Source organism: Phoenix dactylifera, chromosome 1 (genome assembly GCF_051530095.1).
Source record: "Phoenix dactylifera cultivar Ajwa chromosome 1, Ajwa_hap1_PhDact_Kaust_v1.1, whole genome shotgun sequence".
Classification (NCBI taxonomy): Eukaryota; Viridiplantae; Streptophyta; class Magnoliopsida; order Arecales; family Arecaceae; genus Phoenix; species Phoenix dactylifera.
In genome coordinates, this window is record NC_143190.1 from 38,096,045 (window position 1) to 38,113,460 (window position 17,416).

The following is a 17,416-nucleotide window of genomic DNA, read 5'->3' on the forward strand; positions in this document are numbered from 1 at the left end:
CTTTCTTTCTCAACAGCTAGCACGAGGTTGGACAAATTGTACCTATCATTTTCGAACGCCCACGAACATTGACCGACAGTCTTTACAGTACATCTCAAAGGGTAAGGATCTACTCACTAGGAAATTGTTGGTTTGTCCACCCGCCAACATTGACATCTAAAAGATCCGGTGGATCTGGCCCAACTAATGACGTGTAGGCAATAATTTCTCTATAAAAAATGGTATTATAGGCCAATATGGACGGTCTATATTTGGGATTCTATGGTCATAGAGTTTTTTGAATTTTCAAGGTTGCCTTTCCATCCTTGGGTTCAGGCATGGCTGGTACCTAACTCTTGGAAGAGCAGTGCGATATCCTAGGGGAACTTAATTCTGCCTTGCTCTTGCGAGAGCCAAACCCCAGAAATTGCGATACTCTCTAATCTCCCGATTGAATTAGAGAGGACTGGTTCACAATCACAAGTCATTTGTGTATCGAATGATGGCCTGTGATTGAACAAAGTGGCAGGTTGCTTTGTGTATTATCTTTATGTAACATATAGACCTCACCCAATCAAGGGTTATCTTGTGATACACAAATAGCCTGTGATTGCAACTTAGATTTATCTACTTCAATGATGGATTGGAGAGAATCCAAACTCATGGCTCATACATGGGTAGCCATCCACTTTGAGATCCATCATGGAGGCTGACGTACTCTCGACCAAGATATATTAACAAACAAAAATGTACACATCTAGAGCGAAAACATCATCTCCACGAAAATCTCATATGCAATAAAATACTTCTCTCATATAAGACACCTCCTAAGGGTAGGATTGCAACCGCTTGTCTGGTACTGTTGAATAATGGGTGTCACATCGAAGCATCCAAATGCCTTGCAAACAATTACAAGTTCTTCCCCCCATGTATTGTCCTGTATAGCGAATCTAGGCACCTATGGAGGTGGCACACTAAAAAATTATATCTTACTGCATGGAGGGTATAATTTCTGTAGCTCTTCGTCATCCAACAGAGGCTTCCTTTGGGGATCGAATGGATTTTTTTTTTCCTTTCTTTAGTTATTTATTTGCAGCTCCATATGGGTGGCTGCTAGGGTGTATCACCGAGCTCGTACATCGGGTGTAGAGTCTAATTTCTCGTGGGCCCATGAAATGGACAACATAACAGCCGTCTATCTTCCTAGGCCGCTACCCCATCCTCCAGCTTTCCATTTTAACGCGCGACTTCAGGGTGCCTTCCGTGGAATGCCATCTACTTTCCGTAGTTCGAACGCAATAACCATCTCTGCTACCTTACACAACTGGTCCCCAAACTCACACCACAGCCATCGTATCAAATACCGCCATGTTTTCACCTCTCCTCTCTTCCTCCGCTCTCTTCCTCCTGTCCCTTCTCCTCTTCCTTGCCCCTCCTACCGCCGCCGAACTCCTCGAACAAGACTGCAGCACCACAGGCAACTATACCGCCAACAGCACCTACGATTCCAACCTCCACCGCCTCCTCTCCAACCTCACCACCAGAACCTTCCTTGCAGGTGGCTTCTCGACTGCCACCATCGGTCAGAGCCCTGACCAAATCTTTGGTCTGGCCCAGTGCCGTGGCGATATCAACACCTCCTCATGCCGCTCCTGCCTGAACACCGCCTCCGTCGACATCCTCCGGTTATGTCCCAACTACAAAGCCGCCGTCATCTGGTACGATCTGTGCCACCTTCGCTACGCCAACCAGGACTTCCTCTCGATGACCGACAACAACCCGCAGGACTTCCTGAAGGGCGTCGAGGGCATACCGGACGGCCAACTGTTCGACGAGCTGGTGAACAAGCTTGTGAATGCTGTAACCGACTGGGCGGCATTCAACTCGACAGGGATGTTTGCCACTGGGGAGGTGAACTTCACGACGGCCTTTCCGAAGATATACGGGCTGGCGCAGTGCACTTTGGACTTGACAGGGTCGCAGTGCCAGCAGTGCCTGCAGTGGCTCATCAACCAGATCCAGTACTGGTTCCCGGGGGAGCGGGGGGGCACGATGCTCGGGGTGAGGTGCAATTTGAGGTATAATGTATCCAAGTTCTACCAGGGAGCGTCGACTCTAAGGCTTGCATCGCAGTTGGTGAACGGAACAGCACCAGCTGCACCGCATGTAGTGCCTTCGTACTTGTCAGGTATGATCCATCCATCATAGCAAAAAAAATAAAAATAAAAATAAAAAATAAAAAAAAACATCGGTGTCCGTTCTGCACCTCTCACAATACCCAGTAATCATAACGCTGGGCTCGAGTTTCTCTGGATGCCCCATCTACCCTTTGATCATATATCCGCTCCCTGCGTCCATGCCTCTCGTACTGGCGTTTCGTCGAGCATCTGGCATGCGCTATGAGGAGCTGCCTAAGTTAATGACCAAAGAAAAACTGAACTCGAGGAGATCGAGGATGGGGCCTTTCACCTGACATTTTAGTGACCGGCCTGTGTTTTGTTTTAAAATCTTTTATAAATTAAAAGAATATATATATATATATATATATATATATATATATATATATATATATATATATATCAAACATATATTATAAAACTAAAAAAGCAAAAATCCTGCAACCAAATTTTTGCTTTTAAAGAAACATAAGAAACAGTTTTTAGGAAAATGAAAACAAAACATTTCTTTTTCTTTTTCCCTGAGGAAAGAAAAAGAAAGCAAAATATAGTATCTTCAAGCATGCCTTACAGAATTTGTTATTCTTTTATTCTCCAATATAAGTTTTTTGATGCCCGTTAAAGTGTTCCTACGGTGATGAGTGGAGATAGGTAACAGCGGCTAACTAGAACCATATATGTATTTAAGTAAAACATTGATAAATCCTTTGAGAGGGCCATGCAGTTATTGTCATTATGCAACATATGAATGGTTCCGACCATAGAATTGGATGACCACAATCGACAGTTATGATTGTAGGACTGGACTTTTCCAGTTCTGCCTGGAGTACGAGAGGTCTTCAATTTGAAGCCTTTTCCACTAATGTCAATTTCCAAGTGGTGCTAATGGACTCATAACGCAATAAAAATGCTTTGATGTAATATATTTGTCTCAAATGAATGAGTTCATGTTTTTTGATATAATAGATGCATCATGTTGAGATGAAAATCAAATGAAAATGGTAATTTATGGATGCAGGAAACAAGAAGAATATGACAGGGTTAGTTCTTGCAATCATCATACCTCTAGTGATTGCATTCATGCTCATCTGCATCATCTGTAGTTGCTTCTGGAGAAGGAGGAGGAAGTCAACAATAAAATTACCACGTAAGTAACCCATGTACTAAATGCTTCAACTGTTACTTCGAATATCCAGCTCTTTCATTTATAGTATGGCTAGAGCTTTAAAGAGGTCTAGGTCTATCGGGCTTTTTAAGAAAAAGTCATGAAATTCTTGGTTTTCTTAAGAAAGAAGATCATCTTGCTAACATTATTGACTATGGAGTATGACTATAAATTTACTGAGAGTAATTATTAAGTTACCACTAGAATCCAAAAGCTTAAACTGTAAATGCTAACTTATCCATTAGACCTGAAAAGCTTAAGCTAATAGGAGCATGCACATGAAGATACAATCAAGTCACAAACAACTCGAGATAGCAAGTCAAGAAATTCAAGTAATAACTAGCTAGGAATGAGTCAAAAAATAAAAAGGACAAATAACAGAGGTGCTCCTAACGAATTTTTTTTGGCTTAAGCTATAAAAAGGTCTATGCCTAGTAGATTTTTTAAGAAAAAGGTCATAGAATGAAATCTTAGGTTTTTCTAAAGAGAAAAAATAAAATAAAATCCTAGGCGACGTTACTAGCAATGAAGGCATAAATTTATTGAGAACAAATGTAGATTTATCACTACTACATTCCAAAAGCTTAAACTGCAATTGTTAATTTATCGCCTAGACCCCAAGAGTTTAAGTTACGCAGATCATACATGTGAGGACATAAATGAGTCACAAATGACTGAACATAACAAGTCAAGAAAGACTCAAAAGAAAAATGACTAAAATAAGAACCCATGAACTCAAGCTGCGATAACATGTTAAGTAACCACCAGATACCCAAAAGCTTTAGTTATTAGCGAGGGAGTCAGCATTATATATCAGGCATTTTACAGGGTAGAACGTTATATGTTAGATCTTAGCCGCATCATGCATTATTTGATTACTGATTTTATTGGCTAACAATTTGCCTGTTAAGCTACATCAATTGGTCCACTGGTCACCTCCTGGAAGAGCAATAATCTACGTTCCCATGTTAATGTACAGGCCGAGTCAGTGAGATAACAAATGCTAATAAAGGAGTCGTTCTTGCATTCTTTCATCTTGTCATACTTTGCTAATGTTCAGCAGGAAAGCCATTCATTAAACTTTGTGCTCTTTCAATAGATGAGTATAACTCTATCCCAGAGGGGATCACATGTGTGAAGTCGCTGGTGCTTGACCTATCAATACTAAGAGTTGCAACAGCCAACTTCTCTGAAGCAAATAAACTTGGACGAGGTGGCTTCGGTACAGTTTACCAGGTATCATGGTAGTCTACTGAGTGAAGAGAATGCGCTCTTTTTCTAATTTATTCTTAATAGAGTTATTCTTCAAAACAAACATTTGTTCTACCTGATCTTCATTTTTCTTATGATCCAAATCGATTTTATTTGTGTTTATTTTCTTTTGATAAGGGAATATTACCTGATGGACAACAAATAGCAGTGAAGAGATTGGCAGCTAGTTCAAGGCAAGGACTAGAAGAAATGAAAAATGAGCTAGCTTTGCTTGCTAAGCTTCAGCACAGAAATCTTGTGAGACTTTTGGGAGTTTGCCTAGAAGAACAAGAGAAGCTGCTTGTCTATGAATATGTGCCCAACAGAAGCTTGGACACATTTTTATTTGGTACTTCTTCCACACAAACCATTTTAATCTTATAGGAATTTGCACCGTGAACACAGTATGGTCACTTACAATTGCTCTTTCCCTGTCCTCTTTCTAGTAAATCTGGAACCAAATCTTTATTGTGTAGCATAGAAGTAACGAGTTTCTGGTCATCTCTACATTCAATCTCTCTTAGGCTTATTGCAATTTATACTACATTAGTAACCGTCAAGATTGTATGCAAATAGATCCTACAAGGTGCAAACGTCTACACTGGGGGGCAAGGTACAAGATCATTGGAGGAATTGCTCGAGGCCTACAATACCTACATGAAGAGTCTCAGCTAAAAATCATACATCGGGATTTAAAAGCCAGTAACATCTTATTAGATGCAACCATGAATCCAAAAATTTCGGACTTTGGTTTGGCTAGGCTCTTTGGTGGTGACCAGACGGAGGGAACCACTAGCAAAGTTGTTGGAACAGTGTAAGTAGAAATCTTGAATAATCTACTCATTCCAATGCTAGATTATAAGAACTTTTCAAACTCCATTCATTTCATTGCAGTGGATATATGTCACCAGAGTATGCCATGCTTGGGCATTTTTCGACCAGGTCAGATGTTTACAGCTTTGGTGTTCTAGTTTTAGAGATTGTGACAGGAAGAAATAACAGTGATCTCTCTGAAGATCTTCTGAGCACTGTGAGTTTTTTTTTCCTTTTAACTACATGTAGATACACCGCAATTTCCCTTTTTTGCCGTCCCCCACCAAAAGAACCATTAATAGATGCATAATGTTGTTCCATTCTGGATTATTTACTCAATGCAGACCTGGGAGAAGTGGACCAAAGGAAAAATTATGGAGATACTGGACCCGGCTTTAGGCGGCCATTGCCATGGAAGTGAGGTCTCAAAATGCATTCAGATTGGACTCTTGTGTGTTCAGGAGAATCCATCTGACAGGCCAAACATATCTACAGTTGTTCTGATGCTCGACAGCTACTCTGTGTCCCATAAAGCTCCTTCCAAACCTGCATTATTCACTACAAAGAGTAGGGGCGCACATAACCAAAATTTGAGCAGGTCGATACCAATGTCACCAAATGAGATGTCAATCACAGAACTTGAACCAAGATAGATTTAAGAAGGTAAAGGAGACAACTCTTCCGTTTTTCCTCTTTTCAAGGAGAGAAGAAGAATGTAAGGAGGAGGCAGTTGATTAATACCTTGAAAACCTAGTATTTCTTTGAAATCCTGAAGACTTTGCACGGTAGATGTAACACTTGTATTATTGCTCAGATATTTTGAAACATTAGGAAACCAATTTGTATGTTCATGTCTTTCCATTCTCCTGTAAGGTAACTTATTGCTTTATTTCTGTCTTAAGAATGTTAACTTCTGTTCAGGATATACGTAGAAAGAACTACTCCTTTTGAGATTACATACTGGGTAATCCAGGCAACAAGAAAAATGCATTAAAAAAAATATGTTTTTGTGTTTCTTAAATCGAGCAGCTGTATATTAGTATGTATTCCATCAGCTTAGTTGTCTGGCAAAGGGACGGGACTAGACCACCCAGTGATCTTGCAAGCAACTAGAAGTGTAGAAGATTACAGAGTAGGCATAGATAGCAAGTAAAGGGCCGTGGTAGGTCCACAACTCATCAGACCATTTAATGGTTTGATGTAGCCCTGGCCGTTGGATAGTTCTAATATGATCTCTAAGACATATGTAGATGATCAAGATATGAATTGATGACAATATGAGAAGGATTTACATCCACTCTCCATGCTGCACCTCCCTCCCGGTGTCTCCAATCTTACTAATACCAACTTCACCATCCTGACCAATGCCACACTACGGACGCATGCTCCGCATCTTTCTTGCCCCCTTCACTTTCATGTATAATAGCTATAACATTGCTAGCACTTGCCATGAGGATAAACCACAAGCTGATCATAGCATTTGCAGAGAGTGGATGGTGGAGAGTACGTGAGGACCAGTATGAACATATATATTTAGTCTCATATCAGTTATGCATTAGATATGTATTAGGTACTTATATATGATCAAGAAATTCAAATAACATTTTCTAATTTGTTTAGATTAGAACATAGGTTGTTATATATGGTGTTATGCAGATAGGTGCAATACATAAAGAATGTGCATCAACACGACCTTCAGCATCACCATCCACTGCAATACATAAAGAATATGCATCAACGCGGGCTTCAGCTTCAGCATCACCATCCACTTATGATAGCGGTTGCTATCTATGGTGAGCTAAACGACTTCCCTCAGGTTTCCAACATTTAGAGATAGACTCAGATTCTAGATATCAGAATTCATGGGTTATGTGCAAAATCTTTCGTCCCTTCAAGTTTTGGGAAACTCTATGCACAGAAAAATTGATGGATAGCCACAAAATACTCGTTATCCATCCTCTCATCCAGTGATGCTCACCCCTCCTTGAGTCATATTGCACTCCTCACGGTGTCTCCTTTTCTGCAGCATTTTCATCTGTAAATAATATTTATTTTATTAATAAATTTGGGGTAAGTGCCTGGCTTCCTCCGTCACCGGTTGAGAAAACAAAAGGGAAAACATCCATGGATTATTCTACGCGGGACCACTGGGTTCCATAAACACTGGATGCCGTGCTGTTGGTTTTCTTGCTCCGTCTTTTTCAGCAGTCCAAGTCCTACGCCCAGAGTTTGGACGCAGTGCGTCGTTTATCAGAAAATATCGGAGGTGCGCCTACGTTGACCGGAAGCCGCTCCTCCGAAGACGTGAGACTCCTTTCTGCCTTAAGCTCGCAGCAAGCGCTTGGATTTGCTACACAAGATAGAACACGAGGACAACAGCATAAGAAAAGGTAACATGATTTAGTGCGACAAAAAATGACAACCCAATGATTGAGACGCAACTGATCCAATTTTGTTAGATATCAACTTCGAATAGCTTCCTATTATATTAAATGTTATTAATAATTAGAATTTAACTTATGGCCATTCACCTAATTGTTGGTTCACAATCATATCTATTATAATGAGAATAGTATTGGTCATCAAACATTTTCATATGGTGCTGGAGGCCATTTGGACCCGGAGTGATTTGTTTGATTTTGAAAGTTACCCTATCAGATTTGTGACATTCAATTATATAAATTTTTTCCTAGGCATTGACAAGGAAGAATAAATATCATTGGCTAATGGGGAGGAATTTATGTAGCGTAGTGAATAATATTTTTCTGAGAGGAGATAGAGAGAGTCATGCAACCTCACTATAATTATCTACAACCTGACGGTTAGGGATGTATTGTTCAGGAATTGAACTTAGAATTTCTCATTGCCAAGCAGTGTGGTGTGACCTAAATATTATTTACCCCTTCTGGATGTAGTGGAAAACACTTTCTCTTAAATCATTAAGGTTTGTGATATATATATATATATATATATATATATATATATATATATATATATATATATATATATATATATATATATATATATATATATATATATATATGAGGATGATAGTGGTATTTTGATGATTAACACAACCATTGAAGGAATATCTAATTAAATATTACAAGGTAATATGATACATCATTGATAAATGACACACCCTCGATATATTTACGATATATTAAGAATATATGGTCAAAATCACTCTCAAGAATTGATAACGAGATATAATTTGTAATAGAGAATGGTAGAAAGCTCAAGAATCCATTTTGGCACAGTTTCACGTTAAAAATACCTAAAAGGGCAATTCGGCAATTTCTACTATTAAGGATATGAAACTCTATTGTGCCATGCATCGTAATTTGCTTGGAATATCATATTGTTGTTTCAATGTGCATAACTAACTTTCAAAGTGCAGAAAAATATGGTTAGAGTCGACCTCAATTAGTTTGGAGTCGACCCCGATACATTTGGCACGCTTTGGAACGAAGTGGCACGCCTTTGGAACACTTGGCACAGAGTAGGAGTCGACTCTAGAAGAGATGGGGTCGACCCTGGCACGTTTTAGAAACATTCTGGCACATTCTAGCACTTATGGGATGGATGAACAGTACTTGGGTCGACCCAAGTGAAAGTTGAGTTGACCCCATCTTCAAACCTCAAGAAAACAGTTCTCTGAAATCCCTGAGAGGGTCGACCCAAATGGAACTTGAGTTGACCCAACCTTGAGTCGATCCCAACTGAACATGAGTCGACCCAAAGGCTATGTCATTCAAAAATCGGATCTCTGGAATCCCTGAGAGGGTTGACCCCAGTGGAATTTGAGTCGACCCAACTAAACCTTGAGTCGACCCAAAAAGAGTTAAATTGACCCAAGTGAAGGAAGGCTGAAATATAAGATTCTGTATTTTCTGAGAGGGTCAACCCCAATGTTGCATGAGTCGACCCAAGTGAAAGTTGGGTCGACCCAAGTGAAAGTTGGGTCGACCCCAGTGAAAGTTGAGTCGACCCCAAGTCTGATGAACAGTGGTTTGAGTCGACCCCAGGAAAGATTGGGTCGACCCAAGTACGGGCAGAAGCATAACGACTAGTTCTGCAGAAGTACTTTTTGTCCTCCCAATAGCAAGTAACGGCTAGTTTTTGAAATCTGACCAATGTGGGGTGTCCAATGGATGAGGAAAACTATTTAAAGGGATACTATTCATCAGAGAAAATATCCTTTTGCAAAATATCAAAGCTTACACAAGAAAGACAAGTGCCCTAATCTTCTTCATCCAAGTGCTTCACTCAAGAGTCAAAAAGAGGTGGTAAAGCAGATTCTAAGCAACATTAAGAGCTCCATCAACCCTTGAAGAGTGAAGCATTCTTGACAAAGAAGAGAGAAGTCTCATCAAGTGATAACTATATTCTAAACTCTTCTTTGTAGCTTATAATTGTTATAGTTGCTCATCTAGGAGTTTCAACTTTTTTCTCCTTTTAATCACATTATAAAGGTTTGTTGGTGAGCCCATAAAACCAACGGTGTAGGTTTGTTGGTGAGCCCGTAAAACCAATTGTAAAGGTTTGTTGGTGAGCCCGTAAAACCAATTGTAAAGGTTCGTTGGTGAGCCCGTAAAACCAACATAGGTTTTTGGTGATCCCGAAAAATCAAAGTGTAAAGGTTTTTGGATTGTGAGCCCGGAAAACAATCCAACTGTAATCCGTGGGATTATACTGAATTCCCAAGGGGTCGCTTGGGGAGTGGACGTAGGTGCTTAGGAGAGCACCGAACCACTATACTTCTTGTGTGTTTGTATTGTGTATTAGTTTAATTTCACTCAATCATCAATTGACTAAAGTAAGATAGCAAAAATTTAGAAAAACCAATTCACCCCCCCTCTTGGCTTGTCACCTTGGGCAACAAGTGGTATCAGAGCAAAGTGCTCACATAGTATTTTGTTGATCTCACAATCAAGAGACAAAGATCATGACAACCCAAGTAGGATGTTTTATGAGTGAGGGTCAATTCACAAATAGACCTCATCTATTTAATGGCACTAATTACACATACTGGAAAGCTAGGATGAGGATATTCATTCAAGCTCTGGACTATGAATTGTGGTATATTATAACTAGAGGACCTCACACACCCACAATTAGTATAGATGGCACAATCATTCCCAAACCAAAAATGGATTGGAATGAGAGTGATAGAAGACTAGCACAACTAAATGCTAAAGCAATTAATGTGCTTTACTGTTCACTAGATGTAAGTGAATTCAATAGAATATCTACATGCATCTCCGCAAAAAAAATTTGGGATAAACTGGAAGTCACACATGAGGAACTAATCAAGTTAAGGAGTCAAAAATAAAAATATTAGTACATAAGTATGAATTGTTTAAAATGGAGTCCACTGAGTCCATAACTGAAATGTTTACTCATTTCACGGAAATCATAAATAGGCTAAAGAGTTTAGGAAAGTCTTATACTAACTCTGAATTGGTGCGAAAAATTTTCAGGTCTCTACCAAGAGTTTGGGAGGCCAAGGTTACAGCAATTCAGGAAGCAAAGGACCTCAATACACTGCAATTGGAGAAACTTCTAGGATCACTCATGACCCATGAGTTGACCATGAGGCAAAATTCAGAAGATGAGGTCAAGAGAAGAAAGACCATTGCATTAAAGACTACCACTCCAAAACACGAAACTGAATCGGAAGAATCTGATGATGAGGAGGTATTTGATAAAGAAGGAATGGCTATGCTTGGAAGAAAATTCAGAAAATTTATGAGAGGAAAGAAGAAATTTCATAAAAAGAAGCCCTTCTTCAAAGGTAGCTCAAGCAAAGAAAAGGGTAAGAACAAAGAAAAGGAAAAGGAAACACCAATTTGTTATGAGTGTAACAAGCCCGGGCATTTCAAGATAGATTGTCCGGAATTGAAGTAGATGGCAAGAAAACTTAAGAAGAAGAACTTCATGGCTGAATGGAGTGAAAGTGAGGCGTCAAGTTCGAAAGAGGAAGATCAACAAGAGACGGCCCAAATCTGCCATATGGTTAATGACGATGAGGTAGATTTTGAACTTAAATGTGATTTTACTGTTGAAGAATTACATGATGCATTTTTAGAACTTATGAAGGAACACAAAAAACTAATCAATAAAAATAAAGTTCTAAAAGATGAAAATCAGTCTCTTATCAAAGATAAGCTGAAACTATCTAATAACTATGAAACATTAAGTAGGAGATTCACAAATGAAATCGAGAATCTAATTGCTGAAAATGTCAAATTAAAAGAAGATGCTGCAAAATACAAATCCTTAGTAGACAAGTTTACACTTAGCTCAACCAAATTAAATATAATTCTTGATAGTCAAAAAGCCGTATATGATAAAGCTGGATTAGGATATAAAACAAATAGAAAACAAAAATACTTAAAGAACATATTTGTGAAAGCCAAAAATGAAAATATAACTTGTCATTGCTGCAATAAATTAGGACATAAAGCATATGAATGTAACTATAGAAAGTCTAGCAACAACAAATTGAGTAATAATCATAAGCTTAAATTCAAGAAAGTTTAGGTTCCAAAAGGAACATCAAGTACTAACCCTAAAGGACCCAACATAGTTTGGGTACCTAAAGCTTATTCTTGATCTTGATTGCAGGGGTGTCTTGCAGCTAATAAGGTGGATAAACGATGGTATCTAGATAGCGGCTGTTCAAGATACATGACAGGTGACGTAGAACAATTTGTCATCTTGGAATCTAAGAAGGGTGGAGTAGTAACTTATGGAGACAATGGAAAAGGGTATATCATTAAAAAGGGTAAAATTTTTATTACTCCATCTACCTTTATAGAAAATGTCTTATTAGTTAATGGTTTGAAACATAACCTACTTAGCATAAGTCAATTTTGTGATAAAGGTTTTAAAGTCACATTTGAAGCCTCAGTATGCATAATCACAAATTCTAAAGATAATAGCATTGTACTTATAGGACAAAGGCAAAGAAATATTTACATGGTAGATCTTCATGAATTAGGCAAGAAAAATGGATTATGTTTAATTACTAATGAAGAAAAAAAAAATGAAACAAGTTGGCTTTGGCATCGTAGACTAGGACATGCGAATATGGACTTAATATCAAAACTAGTCAAAAAAAAATTAATAAAAAATGTGCCAAAATTGACCTTTAAAAAGGACAAAATCTGTGGACCATGCTCATTAGGAAAGCAAACAAAATCATCCTTCAATCAAAGAATATAATATCGACTACTAGGCCCTTTGAACTCATACATATGGATCTATTTGGACCCACTAGAACCGCGAGTCTAGGAGGAAAGAAGTATGGACTAGTTATAGTAGATGATTTTTCAAGGTATACATGGATTTCATTTCTTGCACATAAGAATGAAGCATTTTCAGCATTTTTTAAATATTATAAAAATATCATAAATGAAAAGAAGCTCACCTTAATAGCAATTCGAAGTGATCATGGAACTGAATTTGAAAATCAACACTTTGAAGAATTTTGTAATGAAAATGGTATCTCACATCAATTTTTAGCACCTAGAACGCCACAACAAAATGGGGTTGTTGAAAGGAAAAATAGGACCTTGGCAGAAATGGCACGCACAATGTTGTGCGAGTCAAATCTTCCAAAGTACTTTTGGGCTGAAGCTATAAGTACTGCTTGCCATATTCTAAAACGGATTTTAATACGAGCAATAACCAAGAAAACTTCTTATGAACTTTGGAAGAATAAGAAACCAACTGCTAAATATCTTAGAGTATTTAGATGTAGATGTTTCATTTTAAACAATGGCAAGGAGGATCTAAGTAAATTTGACGCCAAGTCAGATGAAGGTATCTTCTTACGATACTCTACATCTAGCAGGGCATACAGAGTGCTCAATAAAAGAACTCTTGTAGTTGAAGAGTCAGTTAATATCATTTTTGATGAGTCTGATAGTGATTCTCCTAGGAGAGAAAATATTCTTGATGATGATGCAAGAATTATTGACTTTGAAAAATTGAATCTTGATGACGTGCCAAATCAAGATAAAGAAAATGATTGCGTGCCACCACAATATCAAGACTTGCCAAAGGAATGGAGGTATGCACATGGACACCCCAAAGACTTAATTATTGGTGATCCATCTCAAGGGGTAAGAACTCGATCTTCTCTTAGAAATTTAAATGATTATCTTGCTTTTGTTTCACAATTAGAACCTAAGACTTATGAAGAAGCTGAAAAAGACACCAATTGGATAAATGCCATGCAAGAATAATTAAATCAATTCAAAAGAAGTAATGTATGGACGTTAACTGAGAGACCAAAGCATAACTCTGTAATTGGAACAAAATGGATCTTTAGAAATAAATTAGATGAAAATGGGGTAGTTATAAGAAATAAAGCTAGACTTGTGGCTAAAGGATACAATCAAGAAGAAAGGATAGATTTTGAGAAAATATTTGCTCCCGTGGCCAGATTAGAAGCTATTAGATTACTTCTAGCTTTTGCATGTTTCATGGATTTCAAATTGTATCAAATGGATGTGAAAAGTGCCTTCTTAAACGGTTTTATAGAGGAAGAAGGATATGTAGAACAACCTCCTGGTTTTGAGAATCATGAATTGCCAAATCATGTGTTTAAATTACATAAGGCATTATATGGATTAAAACAAGCACCTAGGGCTTGGTATGATCGACTAAGCAAATTTCTACTGAATAATGATTTCAGTAGAGGAAATGTAAATAAAACACTTTTTCTCAAAAGGAAAGACAAAAATCTGCTAGTGGTACAAATATATGTAGATGACATAATCTTTGGTGTCACAAATGATAATCTTTGCAAAGAGTTTGCTAATTTAATGCAAGGAGAATTCGAGATGAGTATGATGGGAGAACTAAACTTCTTTCTCGGATTACAAATCAAGCAAACTAAGAAAGGTATCTTCATTCATCAAACTAAATACACAAAGGAAATATTAAAAAAGTTTGGGAATGAAAATCACAAGGAAATAGGCACCCCAATGAATCCCACTAATAAACTAGACAAAGATGAAAAAGGAAAAAGTATAGATATGAAGCTTTATAGAGGCTTAATTGGATCCTTGCTTTACCTTACTGCTAGTAGGCCAGACATAGTGTTTAGTGTGGGAATTTGTGCCAGATACCAATCAGATCCTAAGGAGTCACATCTAAGTGCTGTTAAAAGAATCCTTAGATTTTGAGAGGAACTACAAACATAGGATTATGGTACTCAAGAGACTTCTGTCTAGATTTGCTTGCATACTCTGATGCAGATTTTGCTGGTTGCAAATTAGATAGAAAAAGCACTAGTGGAACATGTCAATTTTTAGAAAATAACTTAGTATCTTGGTTTAGCAAAAAGCAGAATTCAGTAGCATTGTCAACAGCTGAAGCCGAATGTATAGCTGCTGGCAGTTGCTGTACTCAAGTACTTTGGCTCAAGCAACAACTAGAGGACTATGGAATTAAACTAGATAACATTCCTATTAAGTGTGATAACACTAGTGCCATTAACCTTACCAAGAATGCAGTTCAGCACTCTAAAGCCAAACATATTGAAATAAGATATCATTTCATTAGAGATCATGTGCAAAATGGGAACATATGTATTGAGCATGTTTGTACTGAAAAACAATTAGCTGACATATTCATAAAACCTTTGAGTGAAGATAGATTCTGTATGCTTAGGGGGGAATTAGGCATATGTGATCCTTTTGATTAAGGAGATATAAAAAGGAGCAAGTTGTCTCATGATACTCTCCTCCCATTTCAAAAAACCCATGAAACATTAGTCAAACTAGTCATCTATAGATTCCTTACTAATGTATCATTGTCCCAGTAAGAATTTGTTAGGTTTGGAGGAAAGGAAGAATTTTTTTTTAAAAAAAAAGGGAAAAGGAAGAGAAAGAAAAATTTTTGAACTAGGGTCGACCCAACGTTGAGTCGACCCAAGAAAAATATGGGGTCGACCCAACGACGGGACCCCACTTTTAAAAGGGGACCTGTGAGCATTCTAGGGCACTATTTCATCTTCCAAAAACCCTATTTCTCACTCTAAAAACTCTTCCAATCATCTCCAAACAGTAGAAGGTAGCTTCCCCAAGCCGTTAGATCAAGATCTTGAAGGAATGGGACCCAAGCGAGCCGTGGCTAAGCGATCCGGAAGAGTTTCACGGACAACCCGTGTTGATAGAAATGCTACAGAGTCTTCTACAGTGCCTCCACAAGGTGAGACACGTGTAGAGCCTCCTCCTCCTCCCTCCCCTTCAGTCCAACTTGCAAAATATGCTGGGAGACCGGTTACCACGAGAAGAAGGATCCACTCCGAGTTTTTGGATCAAGAAGGGTTCCAGTTGGGTGATTGGATCCGAAGGCAAGGATGGGAGTATCTTTGCTCCCTAAATGTGGTGATCTACCCTGGGTTGGTTCGTGAGTTCTATGCCTTCCTGAAAGTTGGAATGGGAGGGCTTATATCTGAAGTCCGAGGAGTAAGAGTTAGAATTTCAGAAGAAAGCTTGAGTGAGTTGCTTCATCTCCCCTGCAAAGGAGCTACACCGGAAAAACCAGAGAGCAAGTTGAGAGCTCTACAGCTGATTTTTGAGAGAGAGGATTTTGATTACTTAGAAAATCTAGTAGCTAGCTCTTTATCAGCTGAGATGAGGTTATTACATAACTTCATAGGTCGGATACTGTTTCCGAAGAGTGGAAGATTTGATCTCATATCTGAGCGAGATCTGGTTGTTATGGAGCATGTTATTTGTTCGTCCGATTCCTGTCTAACTAAAAATATGCTAGACAGATCATTGTTAGAACCGACGGACAAAAGTTAAATTTAATTTTACTCTTACCTGTTCTACTCGAAGAATAGTGATTGTAAGAGGTCGATCCACAGGGAAGTGATTGGAGTTGCATAAAAATTAGAACGTTCACTCGGATTCAAAATCGATTTTTGAATAATAGAAGAAAAACATTATATCGGGGATGTGGAATGATTTTCTAGTCTATTAGAGAATGTTTTCTACTTGAAATTAACGAAAAGACAGTTACTTAAATTCGAAAAGCATTTATATATTTAATGGAAAAGAAAAGCTTTGGCATAAATTAAAATGGATGAAACTAAGAGGATTGAAGCAAACATAAATTTCATAAAAGAAGATTTAATGTATTGCATAAAAAAAAATTAAAATTTCAGCAGAAATAAAATCTTAAAAGTAAAACACTCCACCAAAAGAAAATTCTCTAAAGTTAAAACTTAAAACATTGTTCTCAATTAAAACTCAAACTCAAAACACATTGCTCTTAATTAAAATAAAACTAAACATGAAACATTGCTCTTAAAAAATAAAAGTGAACATGAAAAGAAAAAGAAAAAGAATAATAAAAAAAAACAAAACAAAGCACTGGCTCTGTTTTGAAAACAGAGCATCAACACTCCTCCTCTCTGTTTCTTCTTCCCCGGACCAGCCGACCACCCTCTTCTCTCTTGGTTTCCACCCAAAACCGAGCACACCCCCTTCTCCTCTTCCCCTCCTTTTTATAGGTCCCCACTAGAGATCAGCCGCATGGAATGGGCGCTTGGGATCTCGGCGTACGTTGATCACGGACTGCTGGGAGGATGCCGTCTTCCTTGATGAACGCAGACGGGTGGAAGAAATGGCATGAGGGGCTGCTGGGAGGAGCCGATCACGGGATTGCACGCGGAAGAGGAAGAAAAAACGGAAGGAAGGAGACGCGTTGGATCGCTGATCTTCCCTTCTTTGGGTGCCGGATTAGAGCGGGATCGACGGGATCACGGAAGAGCTGGGAGCTGAAGCGGAAGGTGGGGACTTGGCTTCCTTCTTCGGGTGCTGCTGATGCTGGGATCTTCCTTGCTGGGAGGTGAATCGCCCGGGATTGCACGCGGAAGAGGAAGGATGATGCGGAAGGAAGGAGGCGCTGGGATCTTCCTTCACGGACGCGGGATCTTTGGAGGGTGCCGTGGGATGCTTGAAGATGGCGGCCTGATGCGGAAGGAAGGATCACGGGCTCGCTG

At 38.7% G+C, this 17,416-nt stretch overlaps 1 protein-coding gene across 1 annotated transcript; it reads left to right on the forward strand.

Moving 5' to 3' along the window:
- Positions 1-1,202: 1,202 nt before the first annotated feature.
- On the forward strand, positions 1,203-6,274 carry LOC148715231 (cysteine-rich receptor-like protein kinase 6). The gene is made up of 7 exons (XM_089930851.1): positions 1,203-2,167; positions 3,175-3,303; positions 4,421-4,557; positions 4,711-4,921; positions 5,149-5,386; positions 5,467-5,602; positions 5,730-6,274. Exons 1-7 carry the CDS (start codon positions 1,348-1,350, stop codon positions 6,036-6,038), a joined length of 1,980 nt encoding a protein of 659 aa, XP_089786977.1. The 5' UTR covers positions 1,203-1,347; the 3' UTR covers positions 6,039-6,274.
- The last annotated feature ends 11,142 nt before the right edge of the window (positions 6,275-17,416 follow it).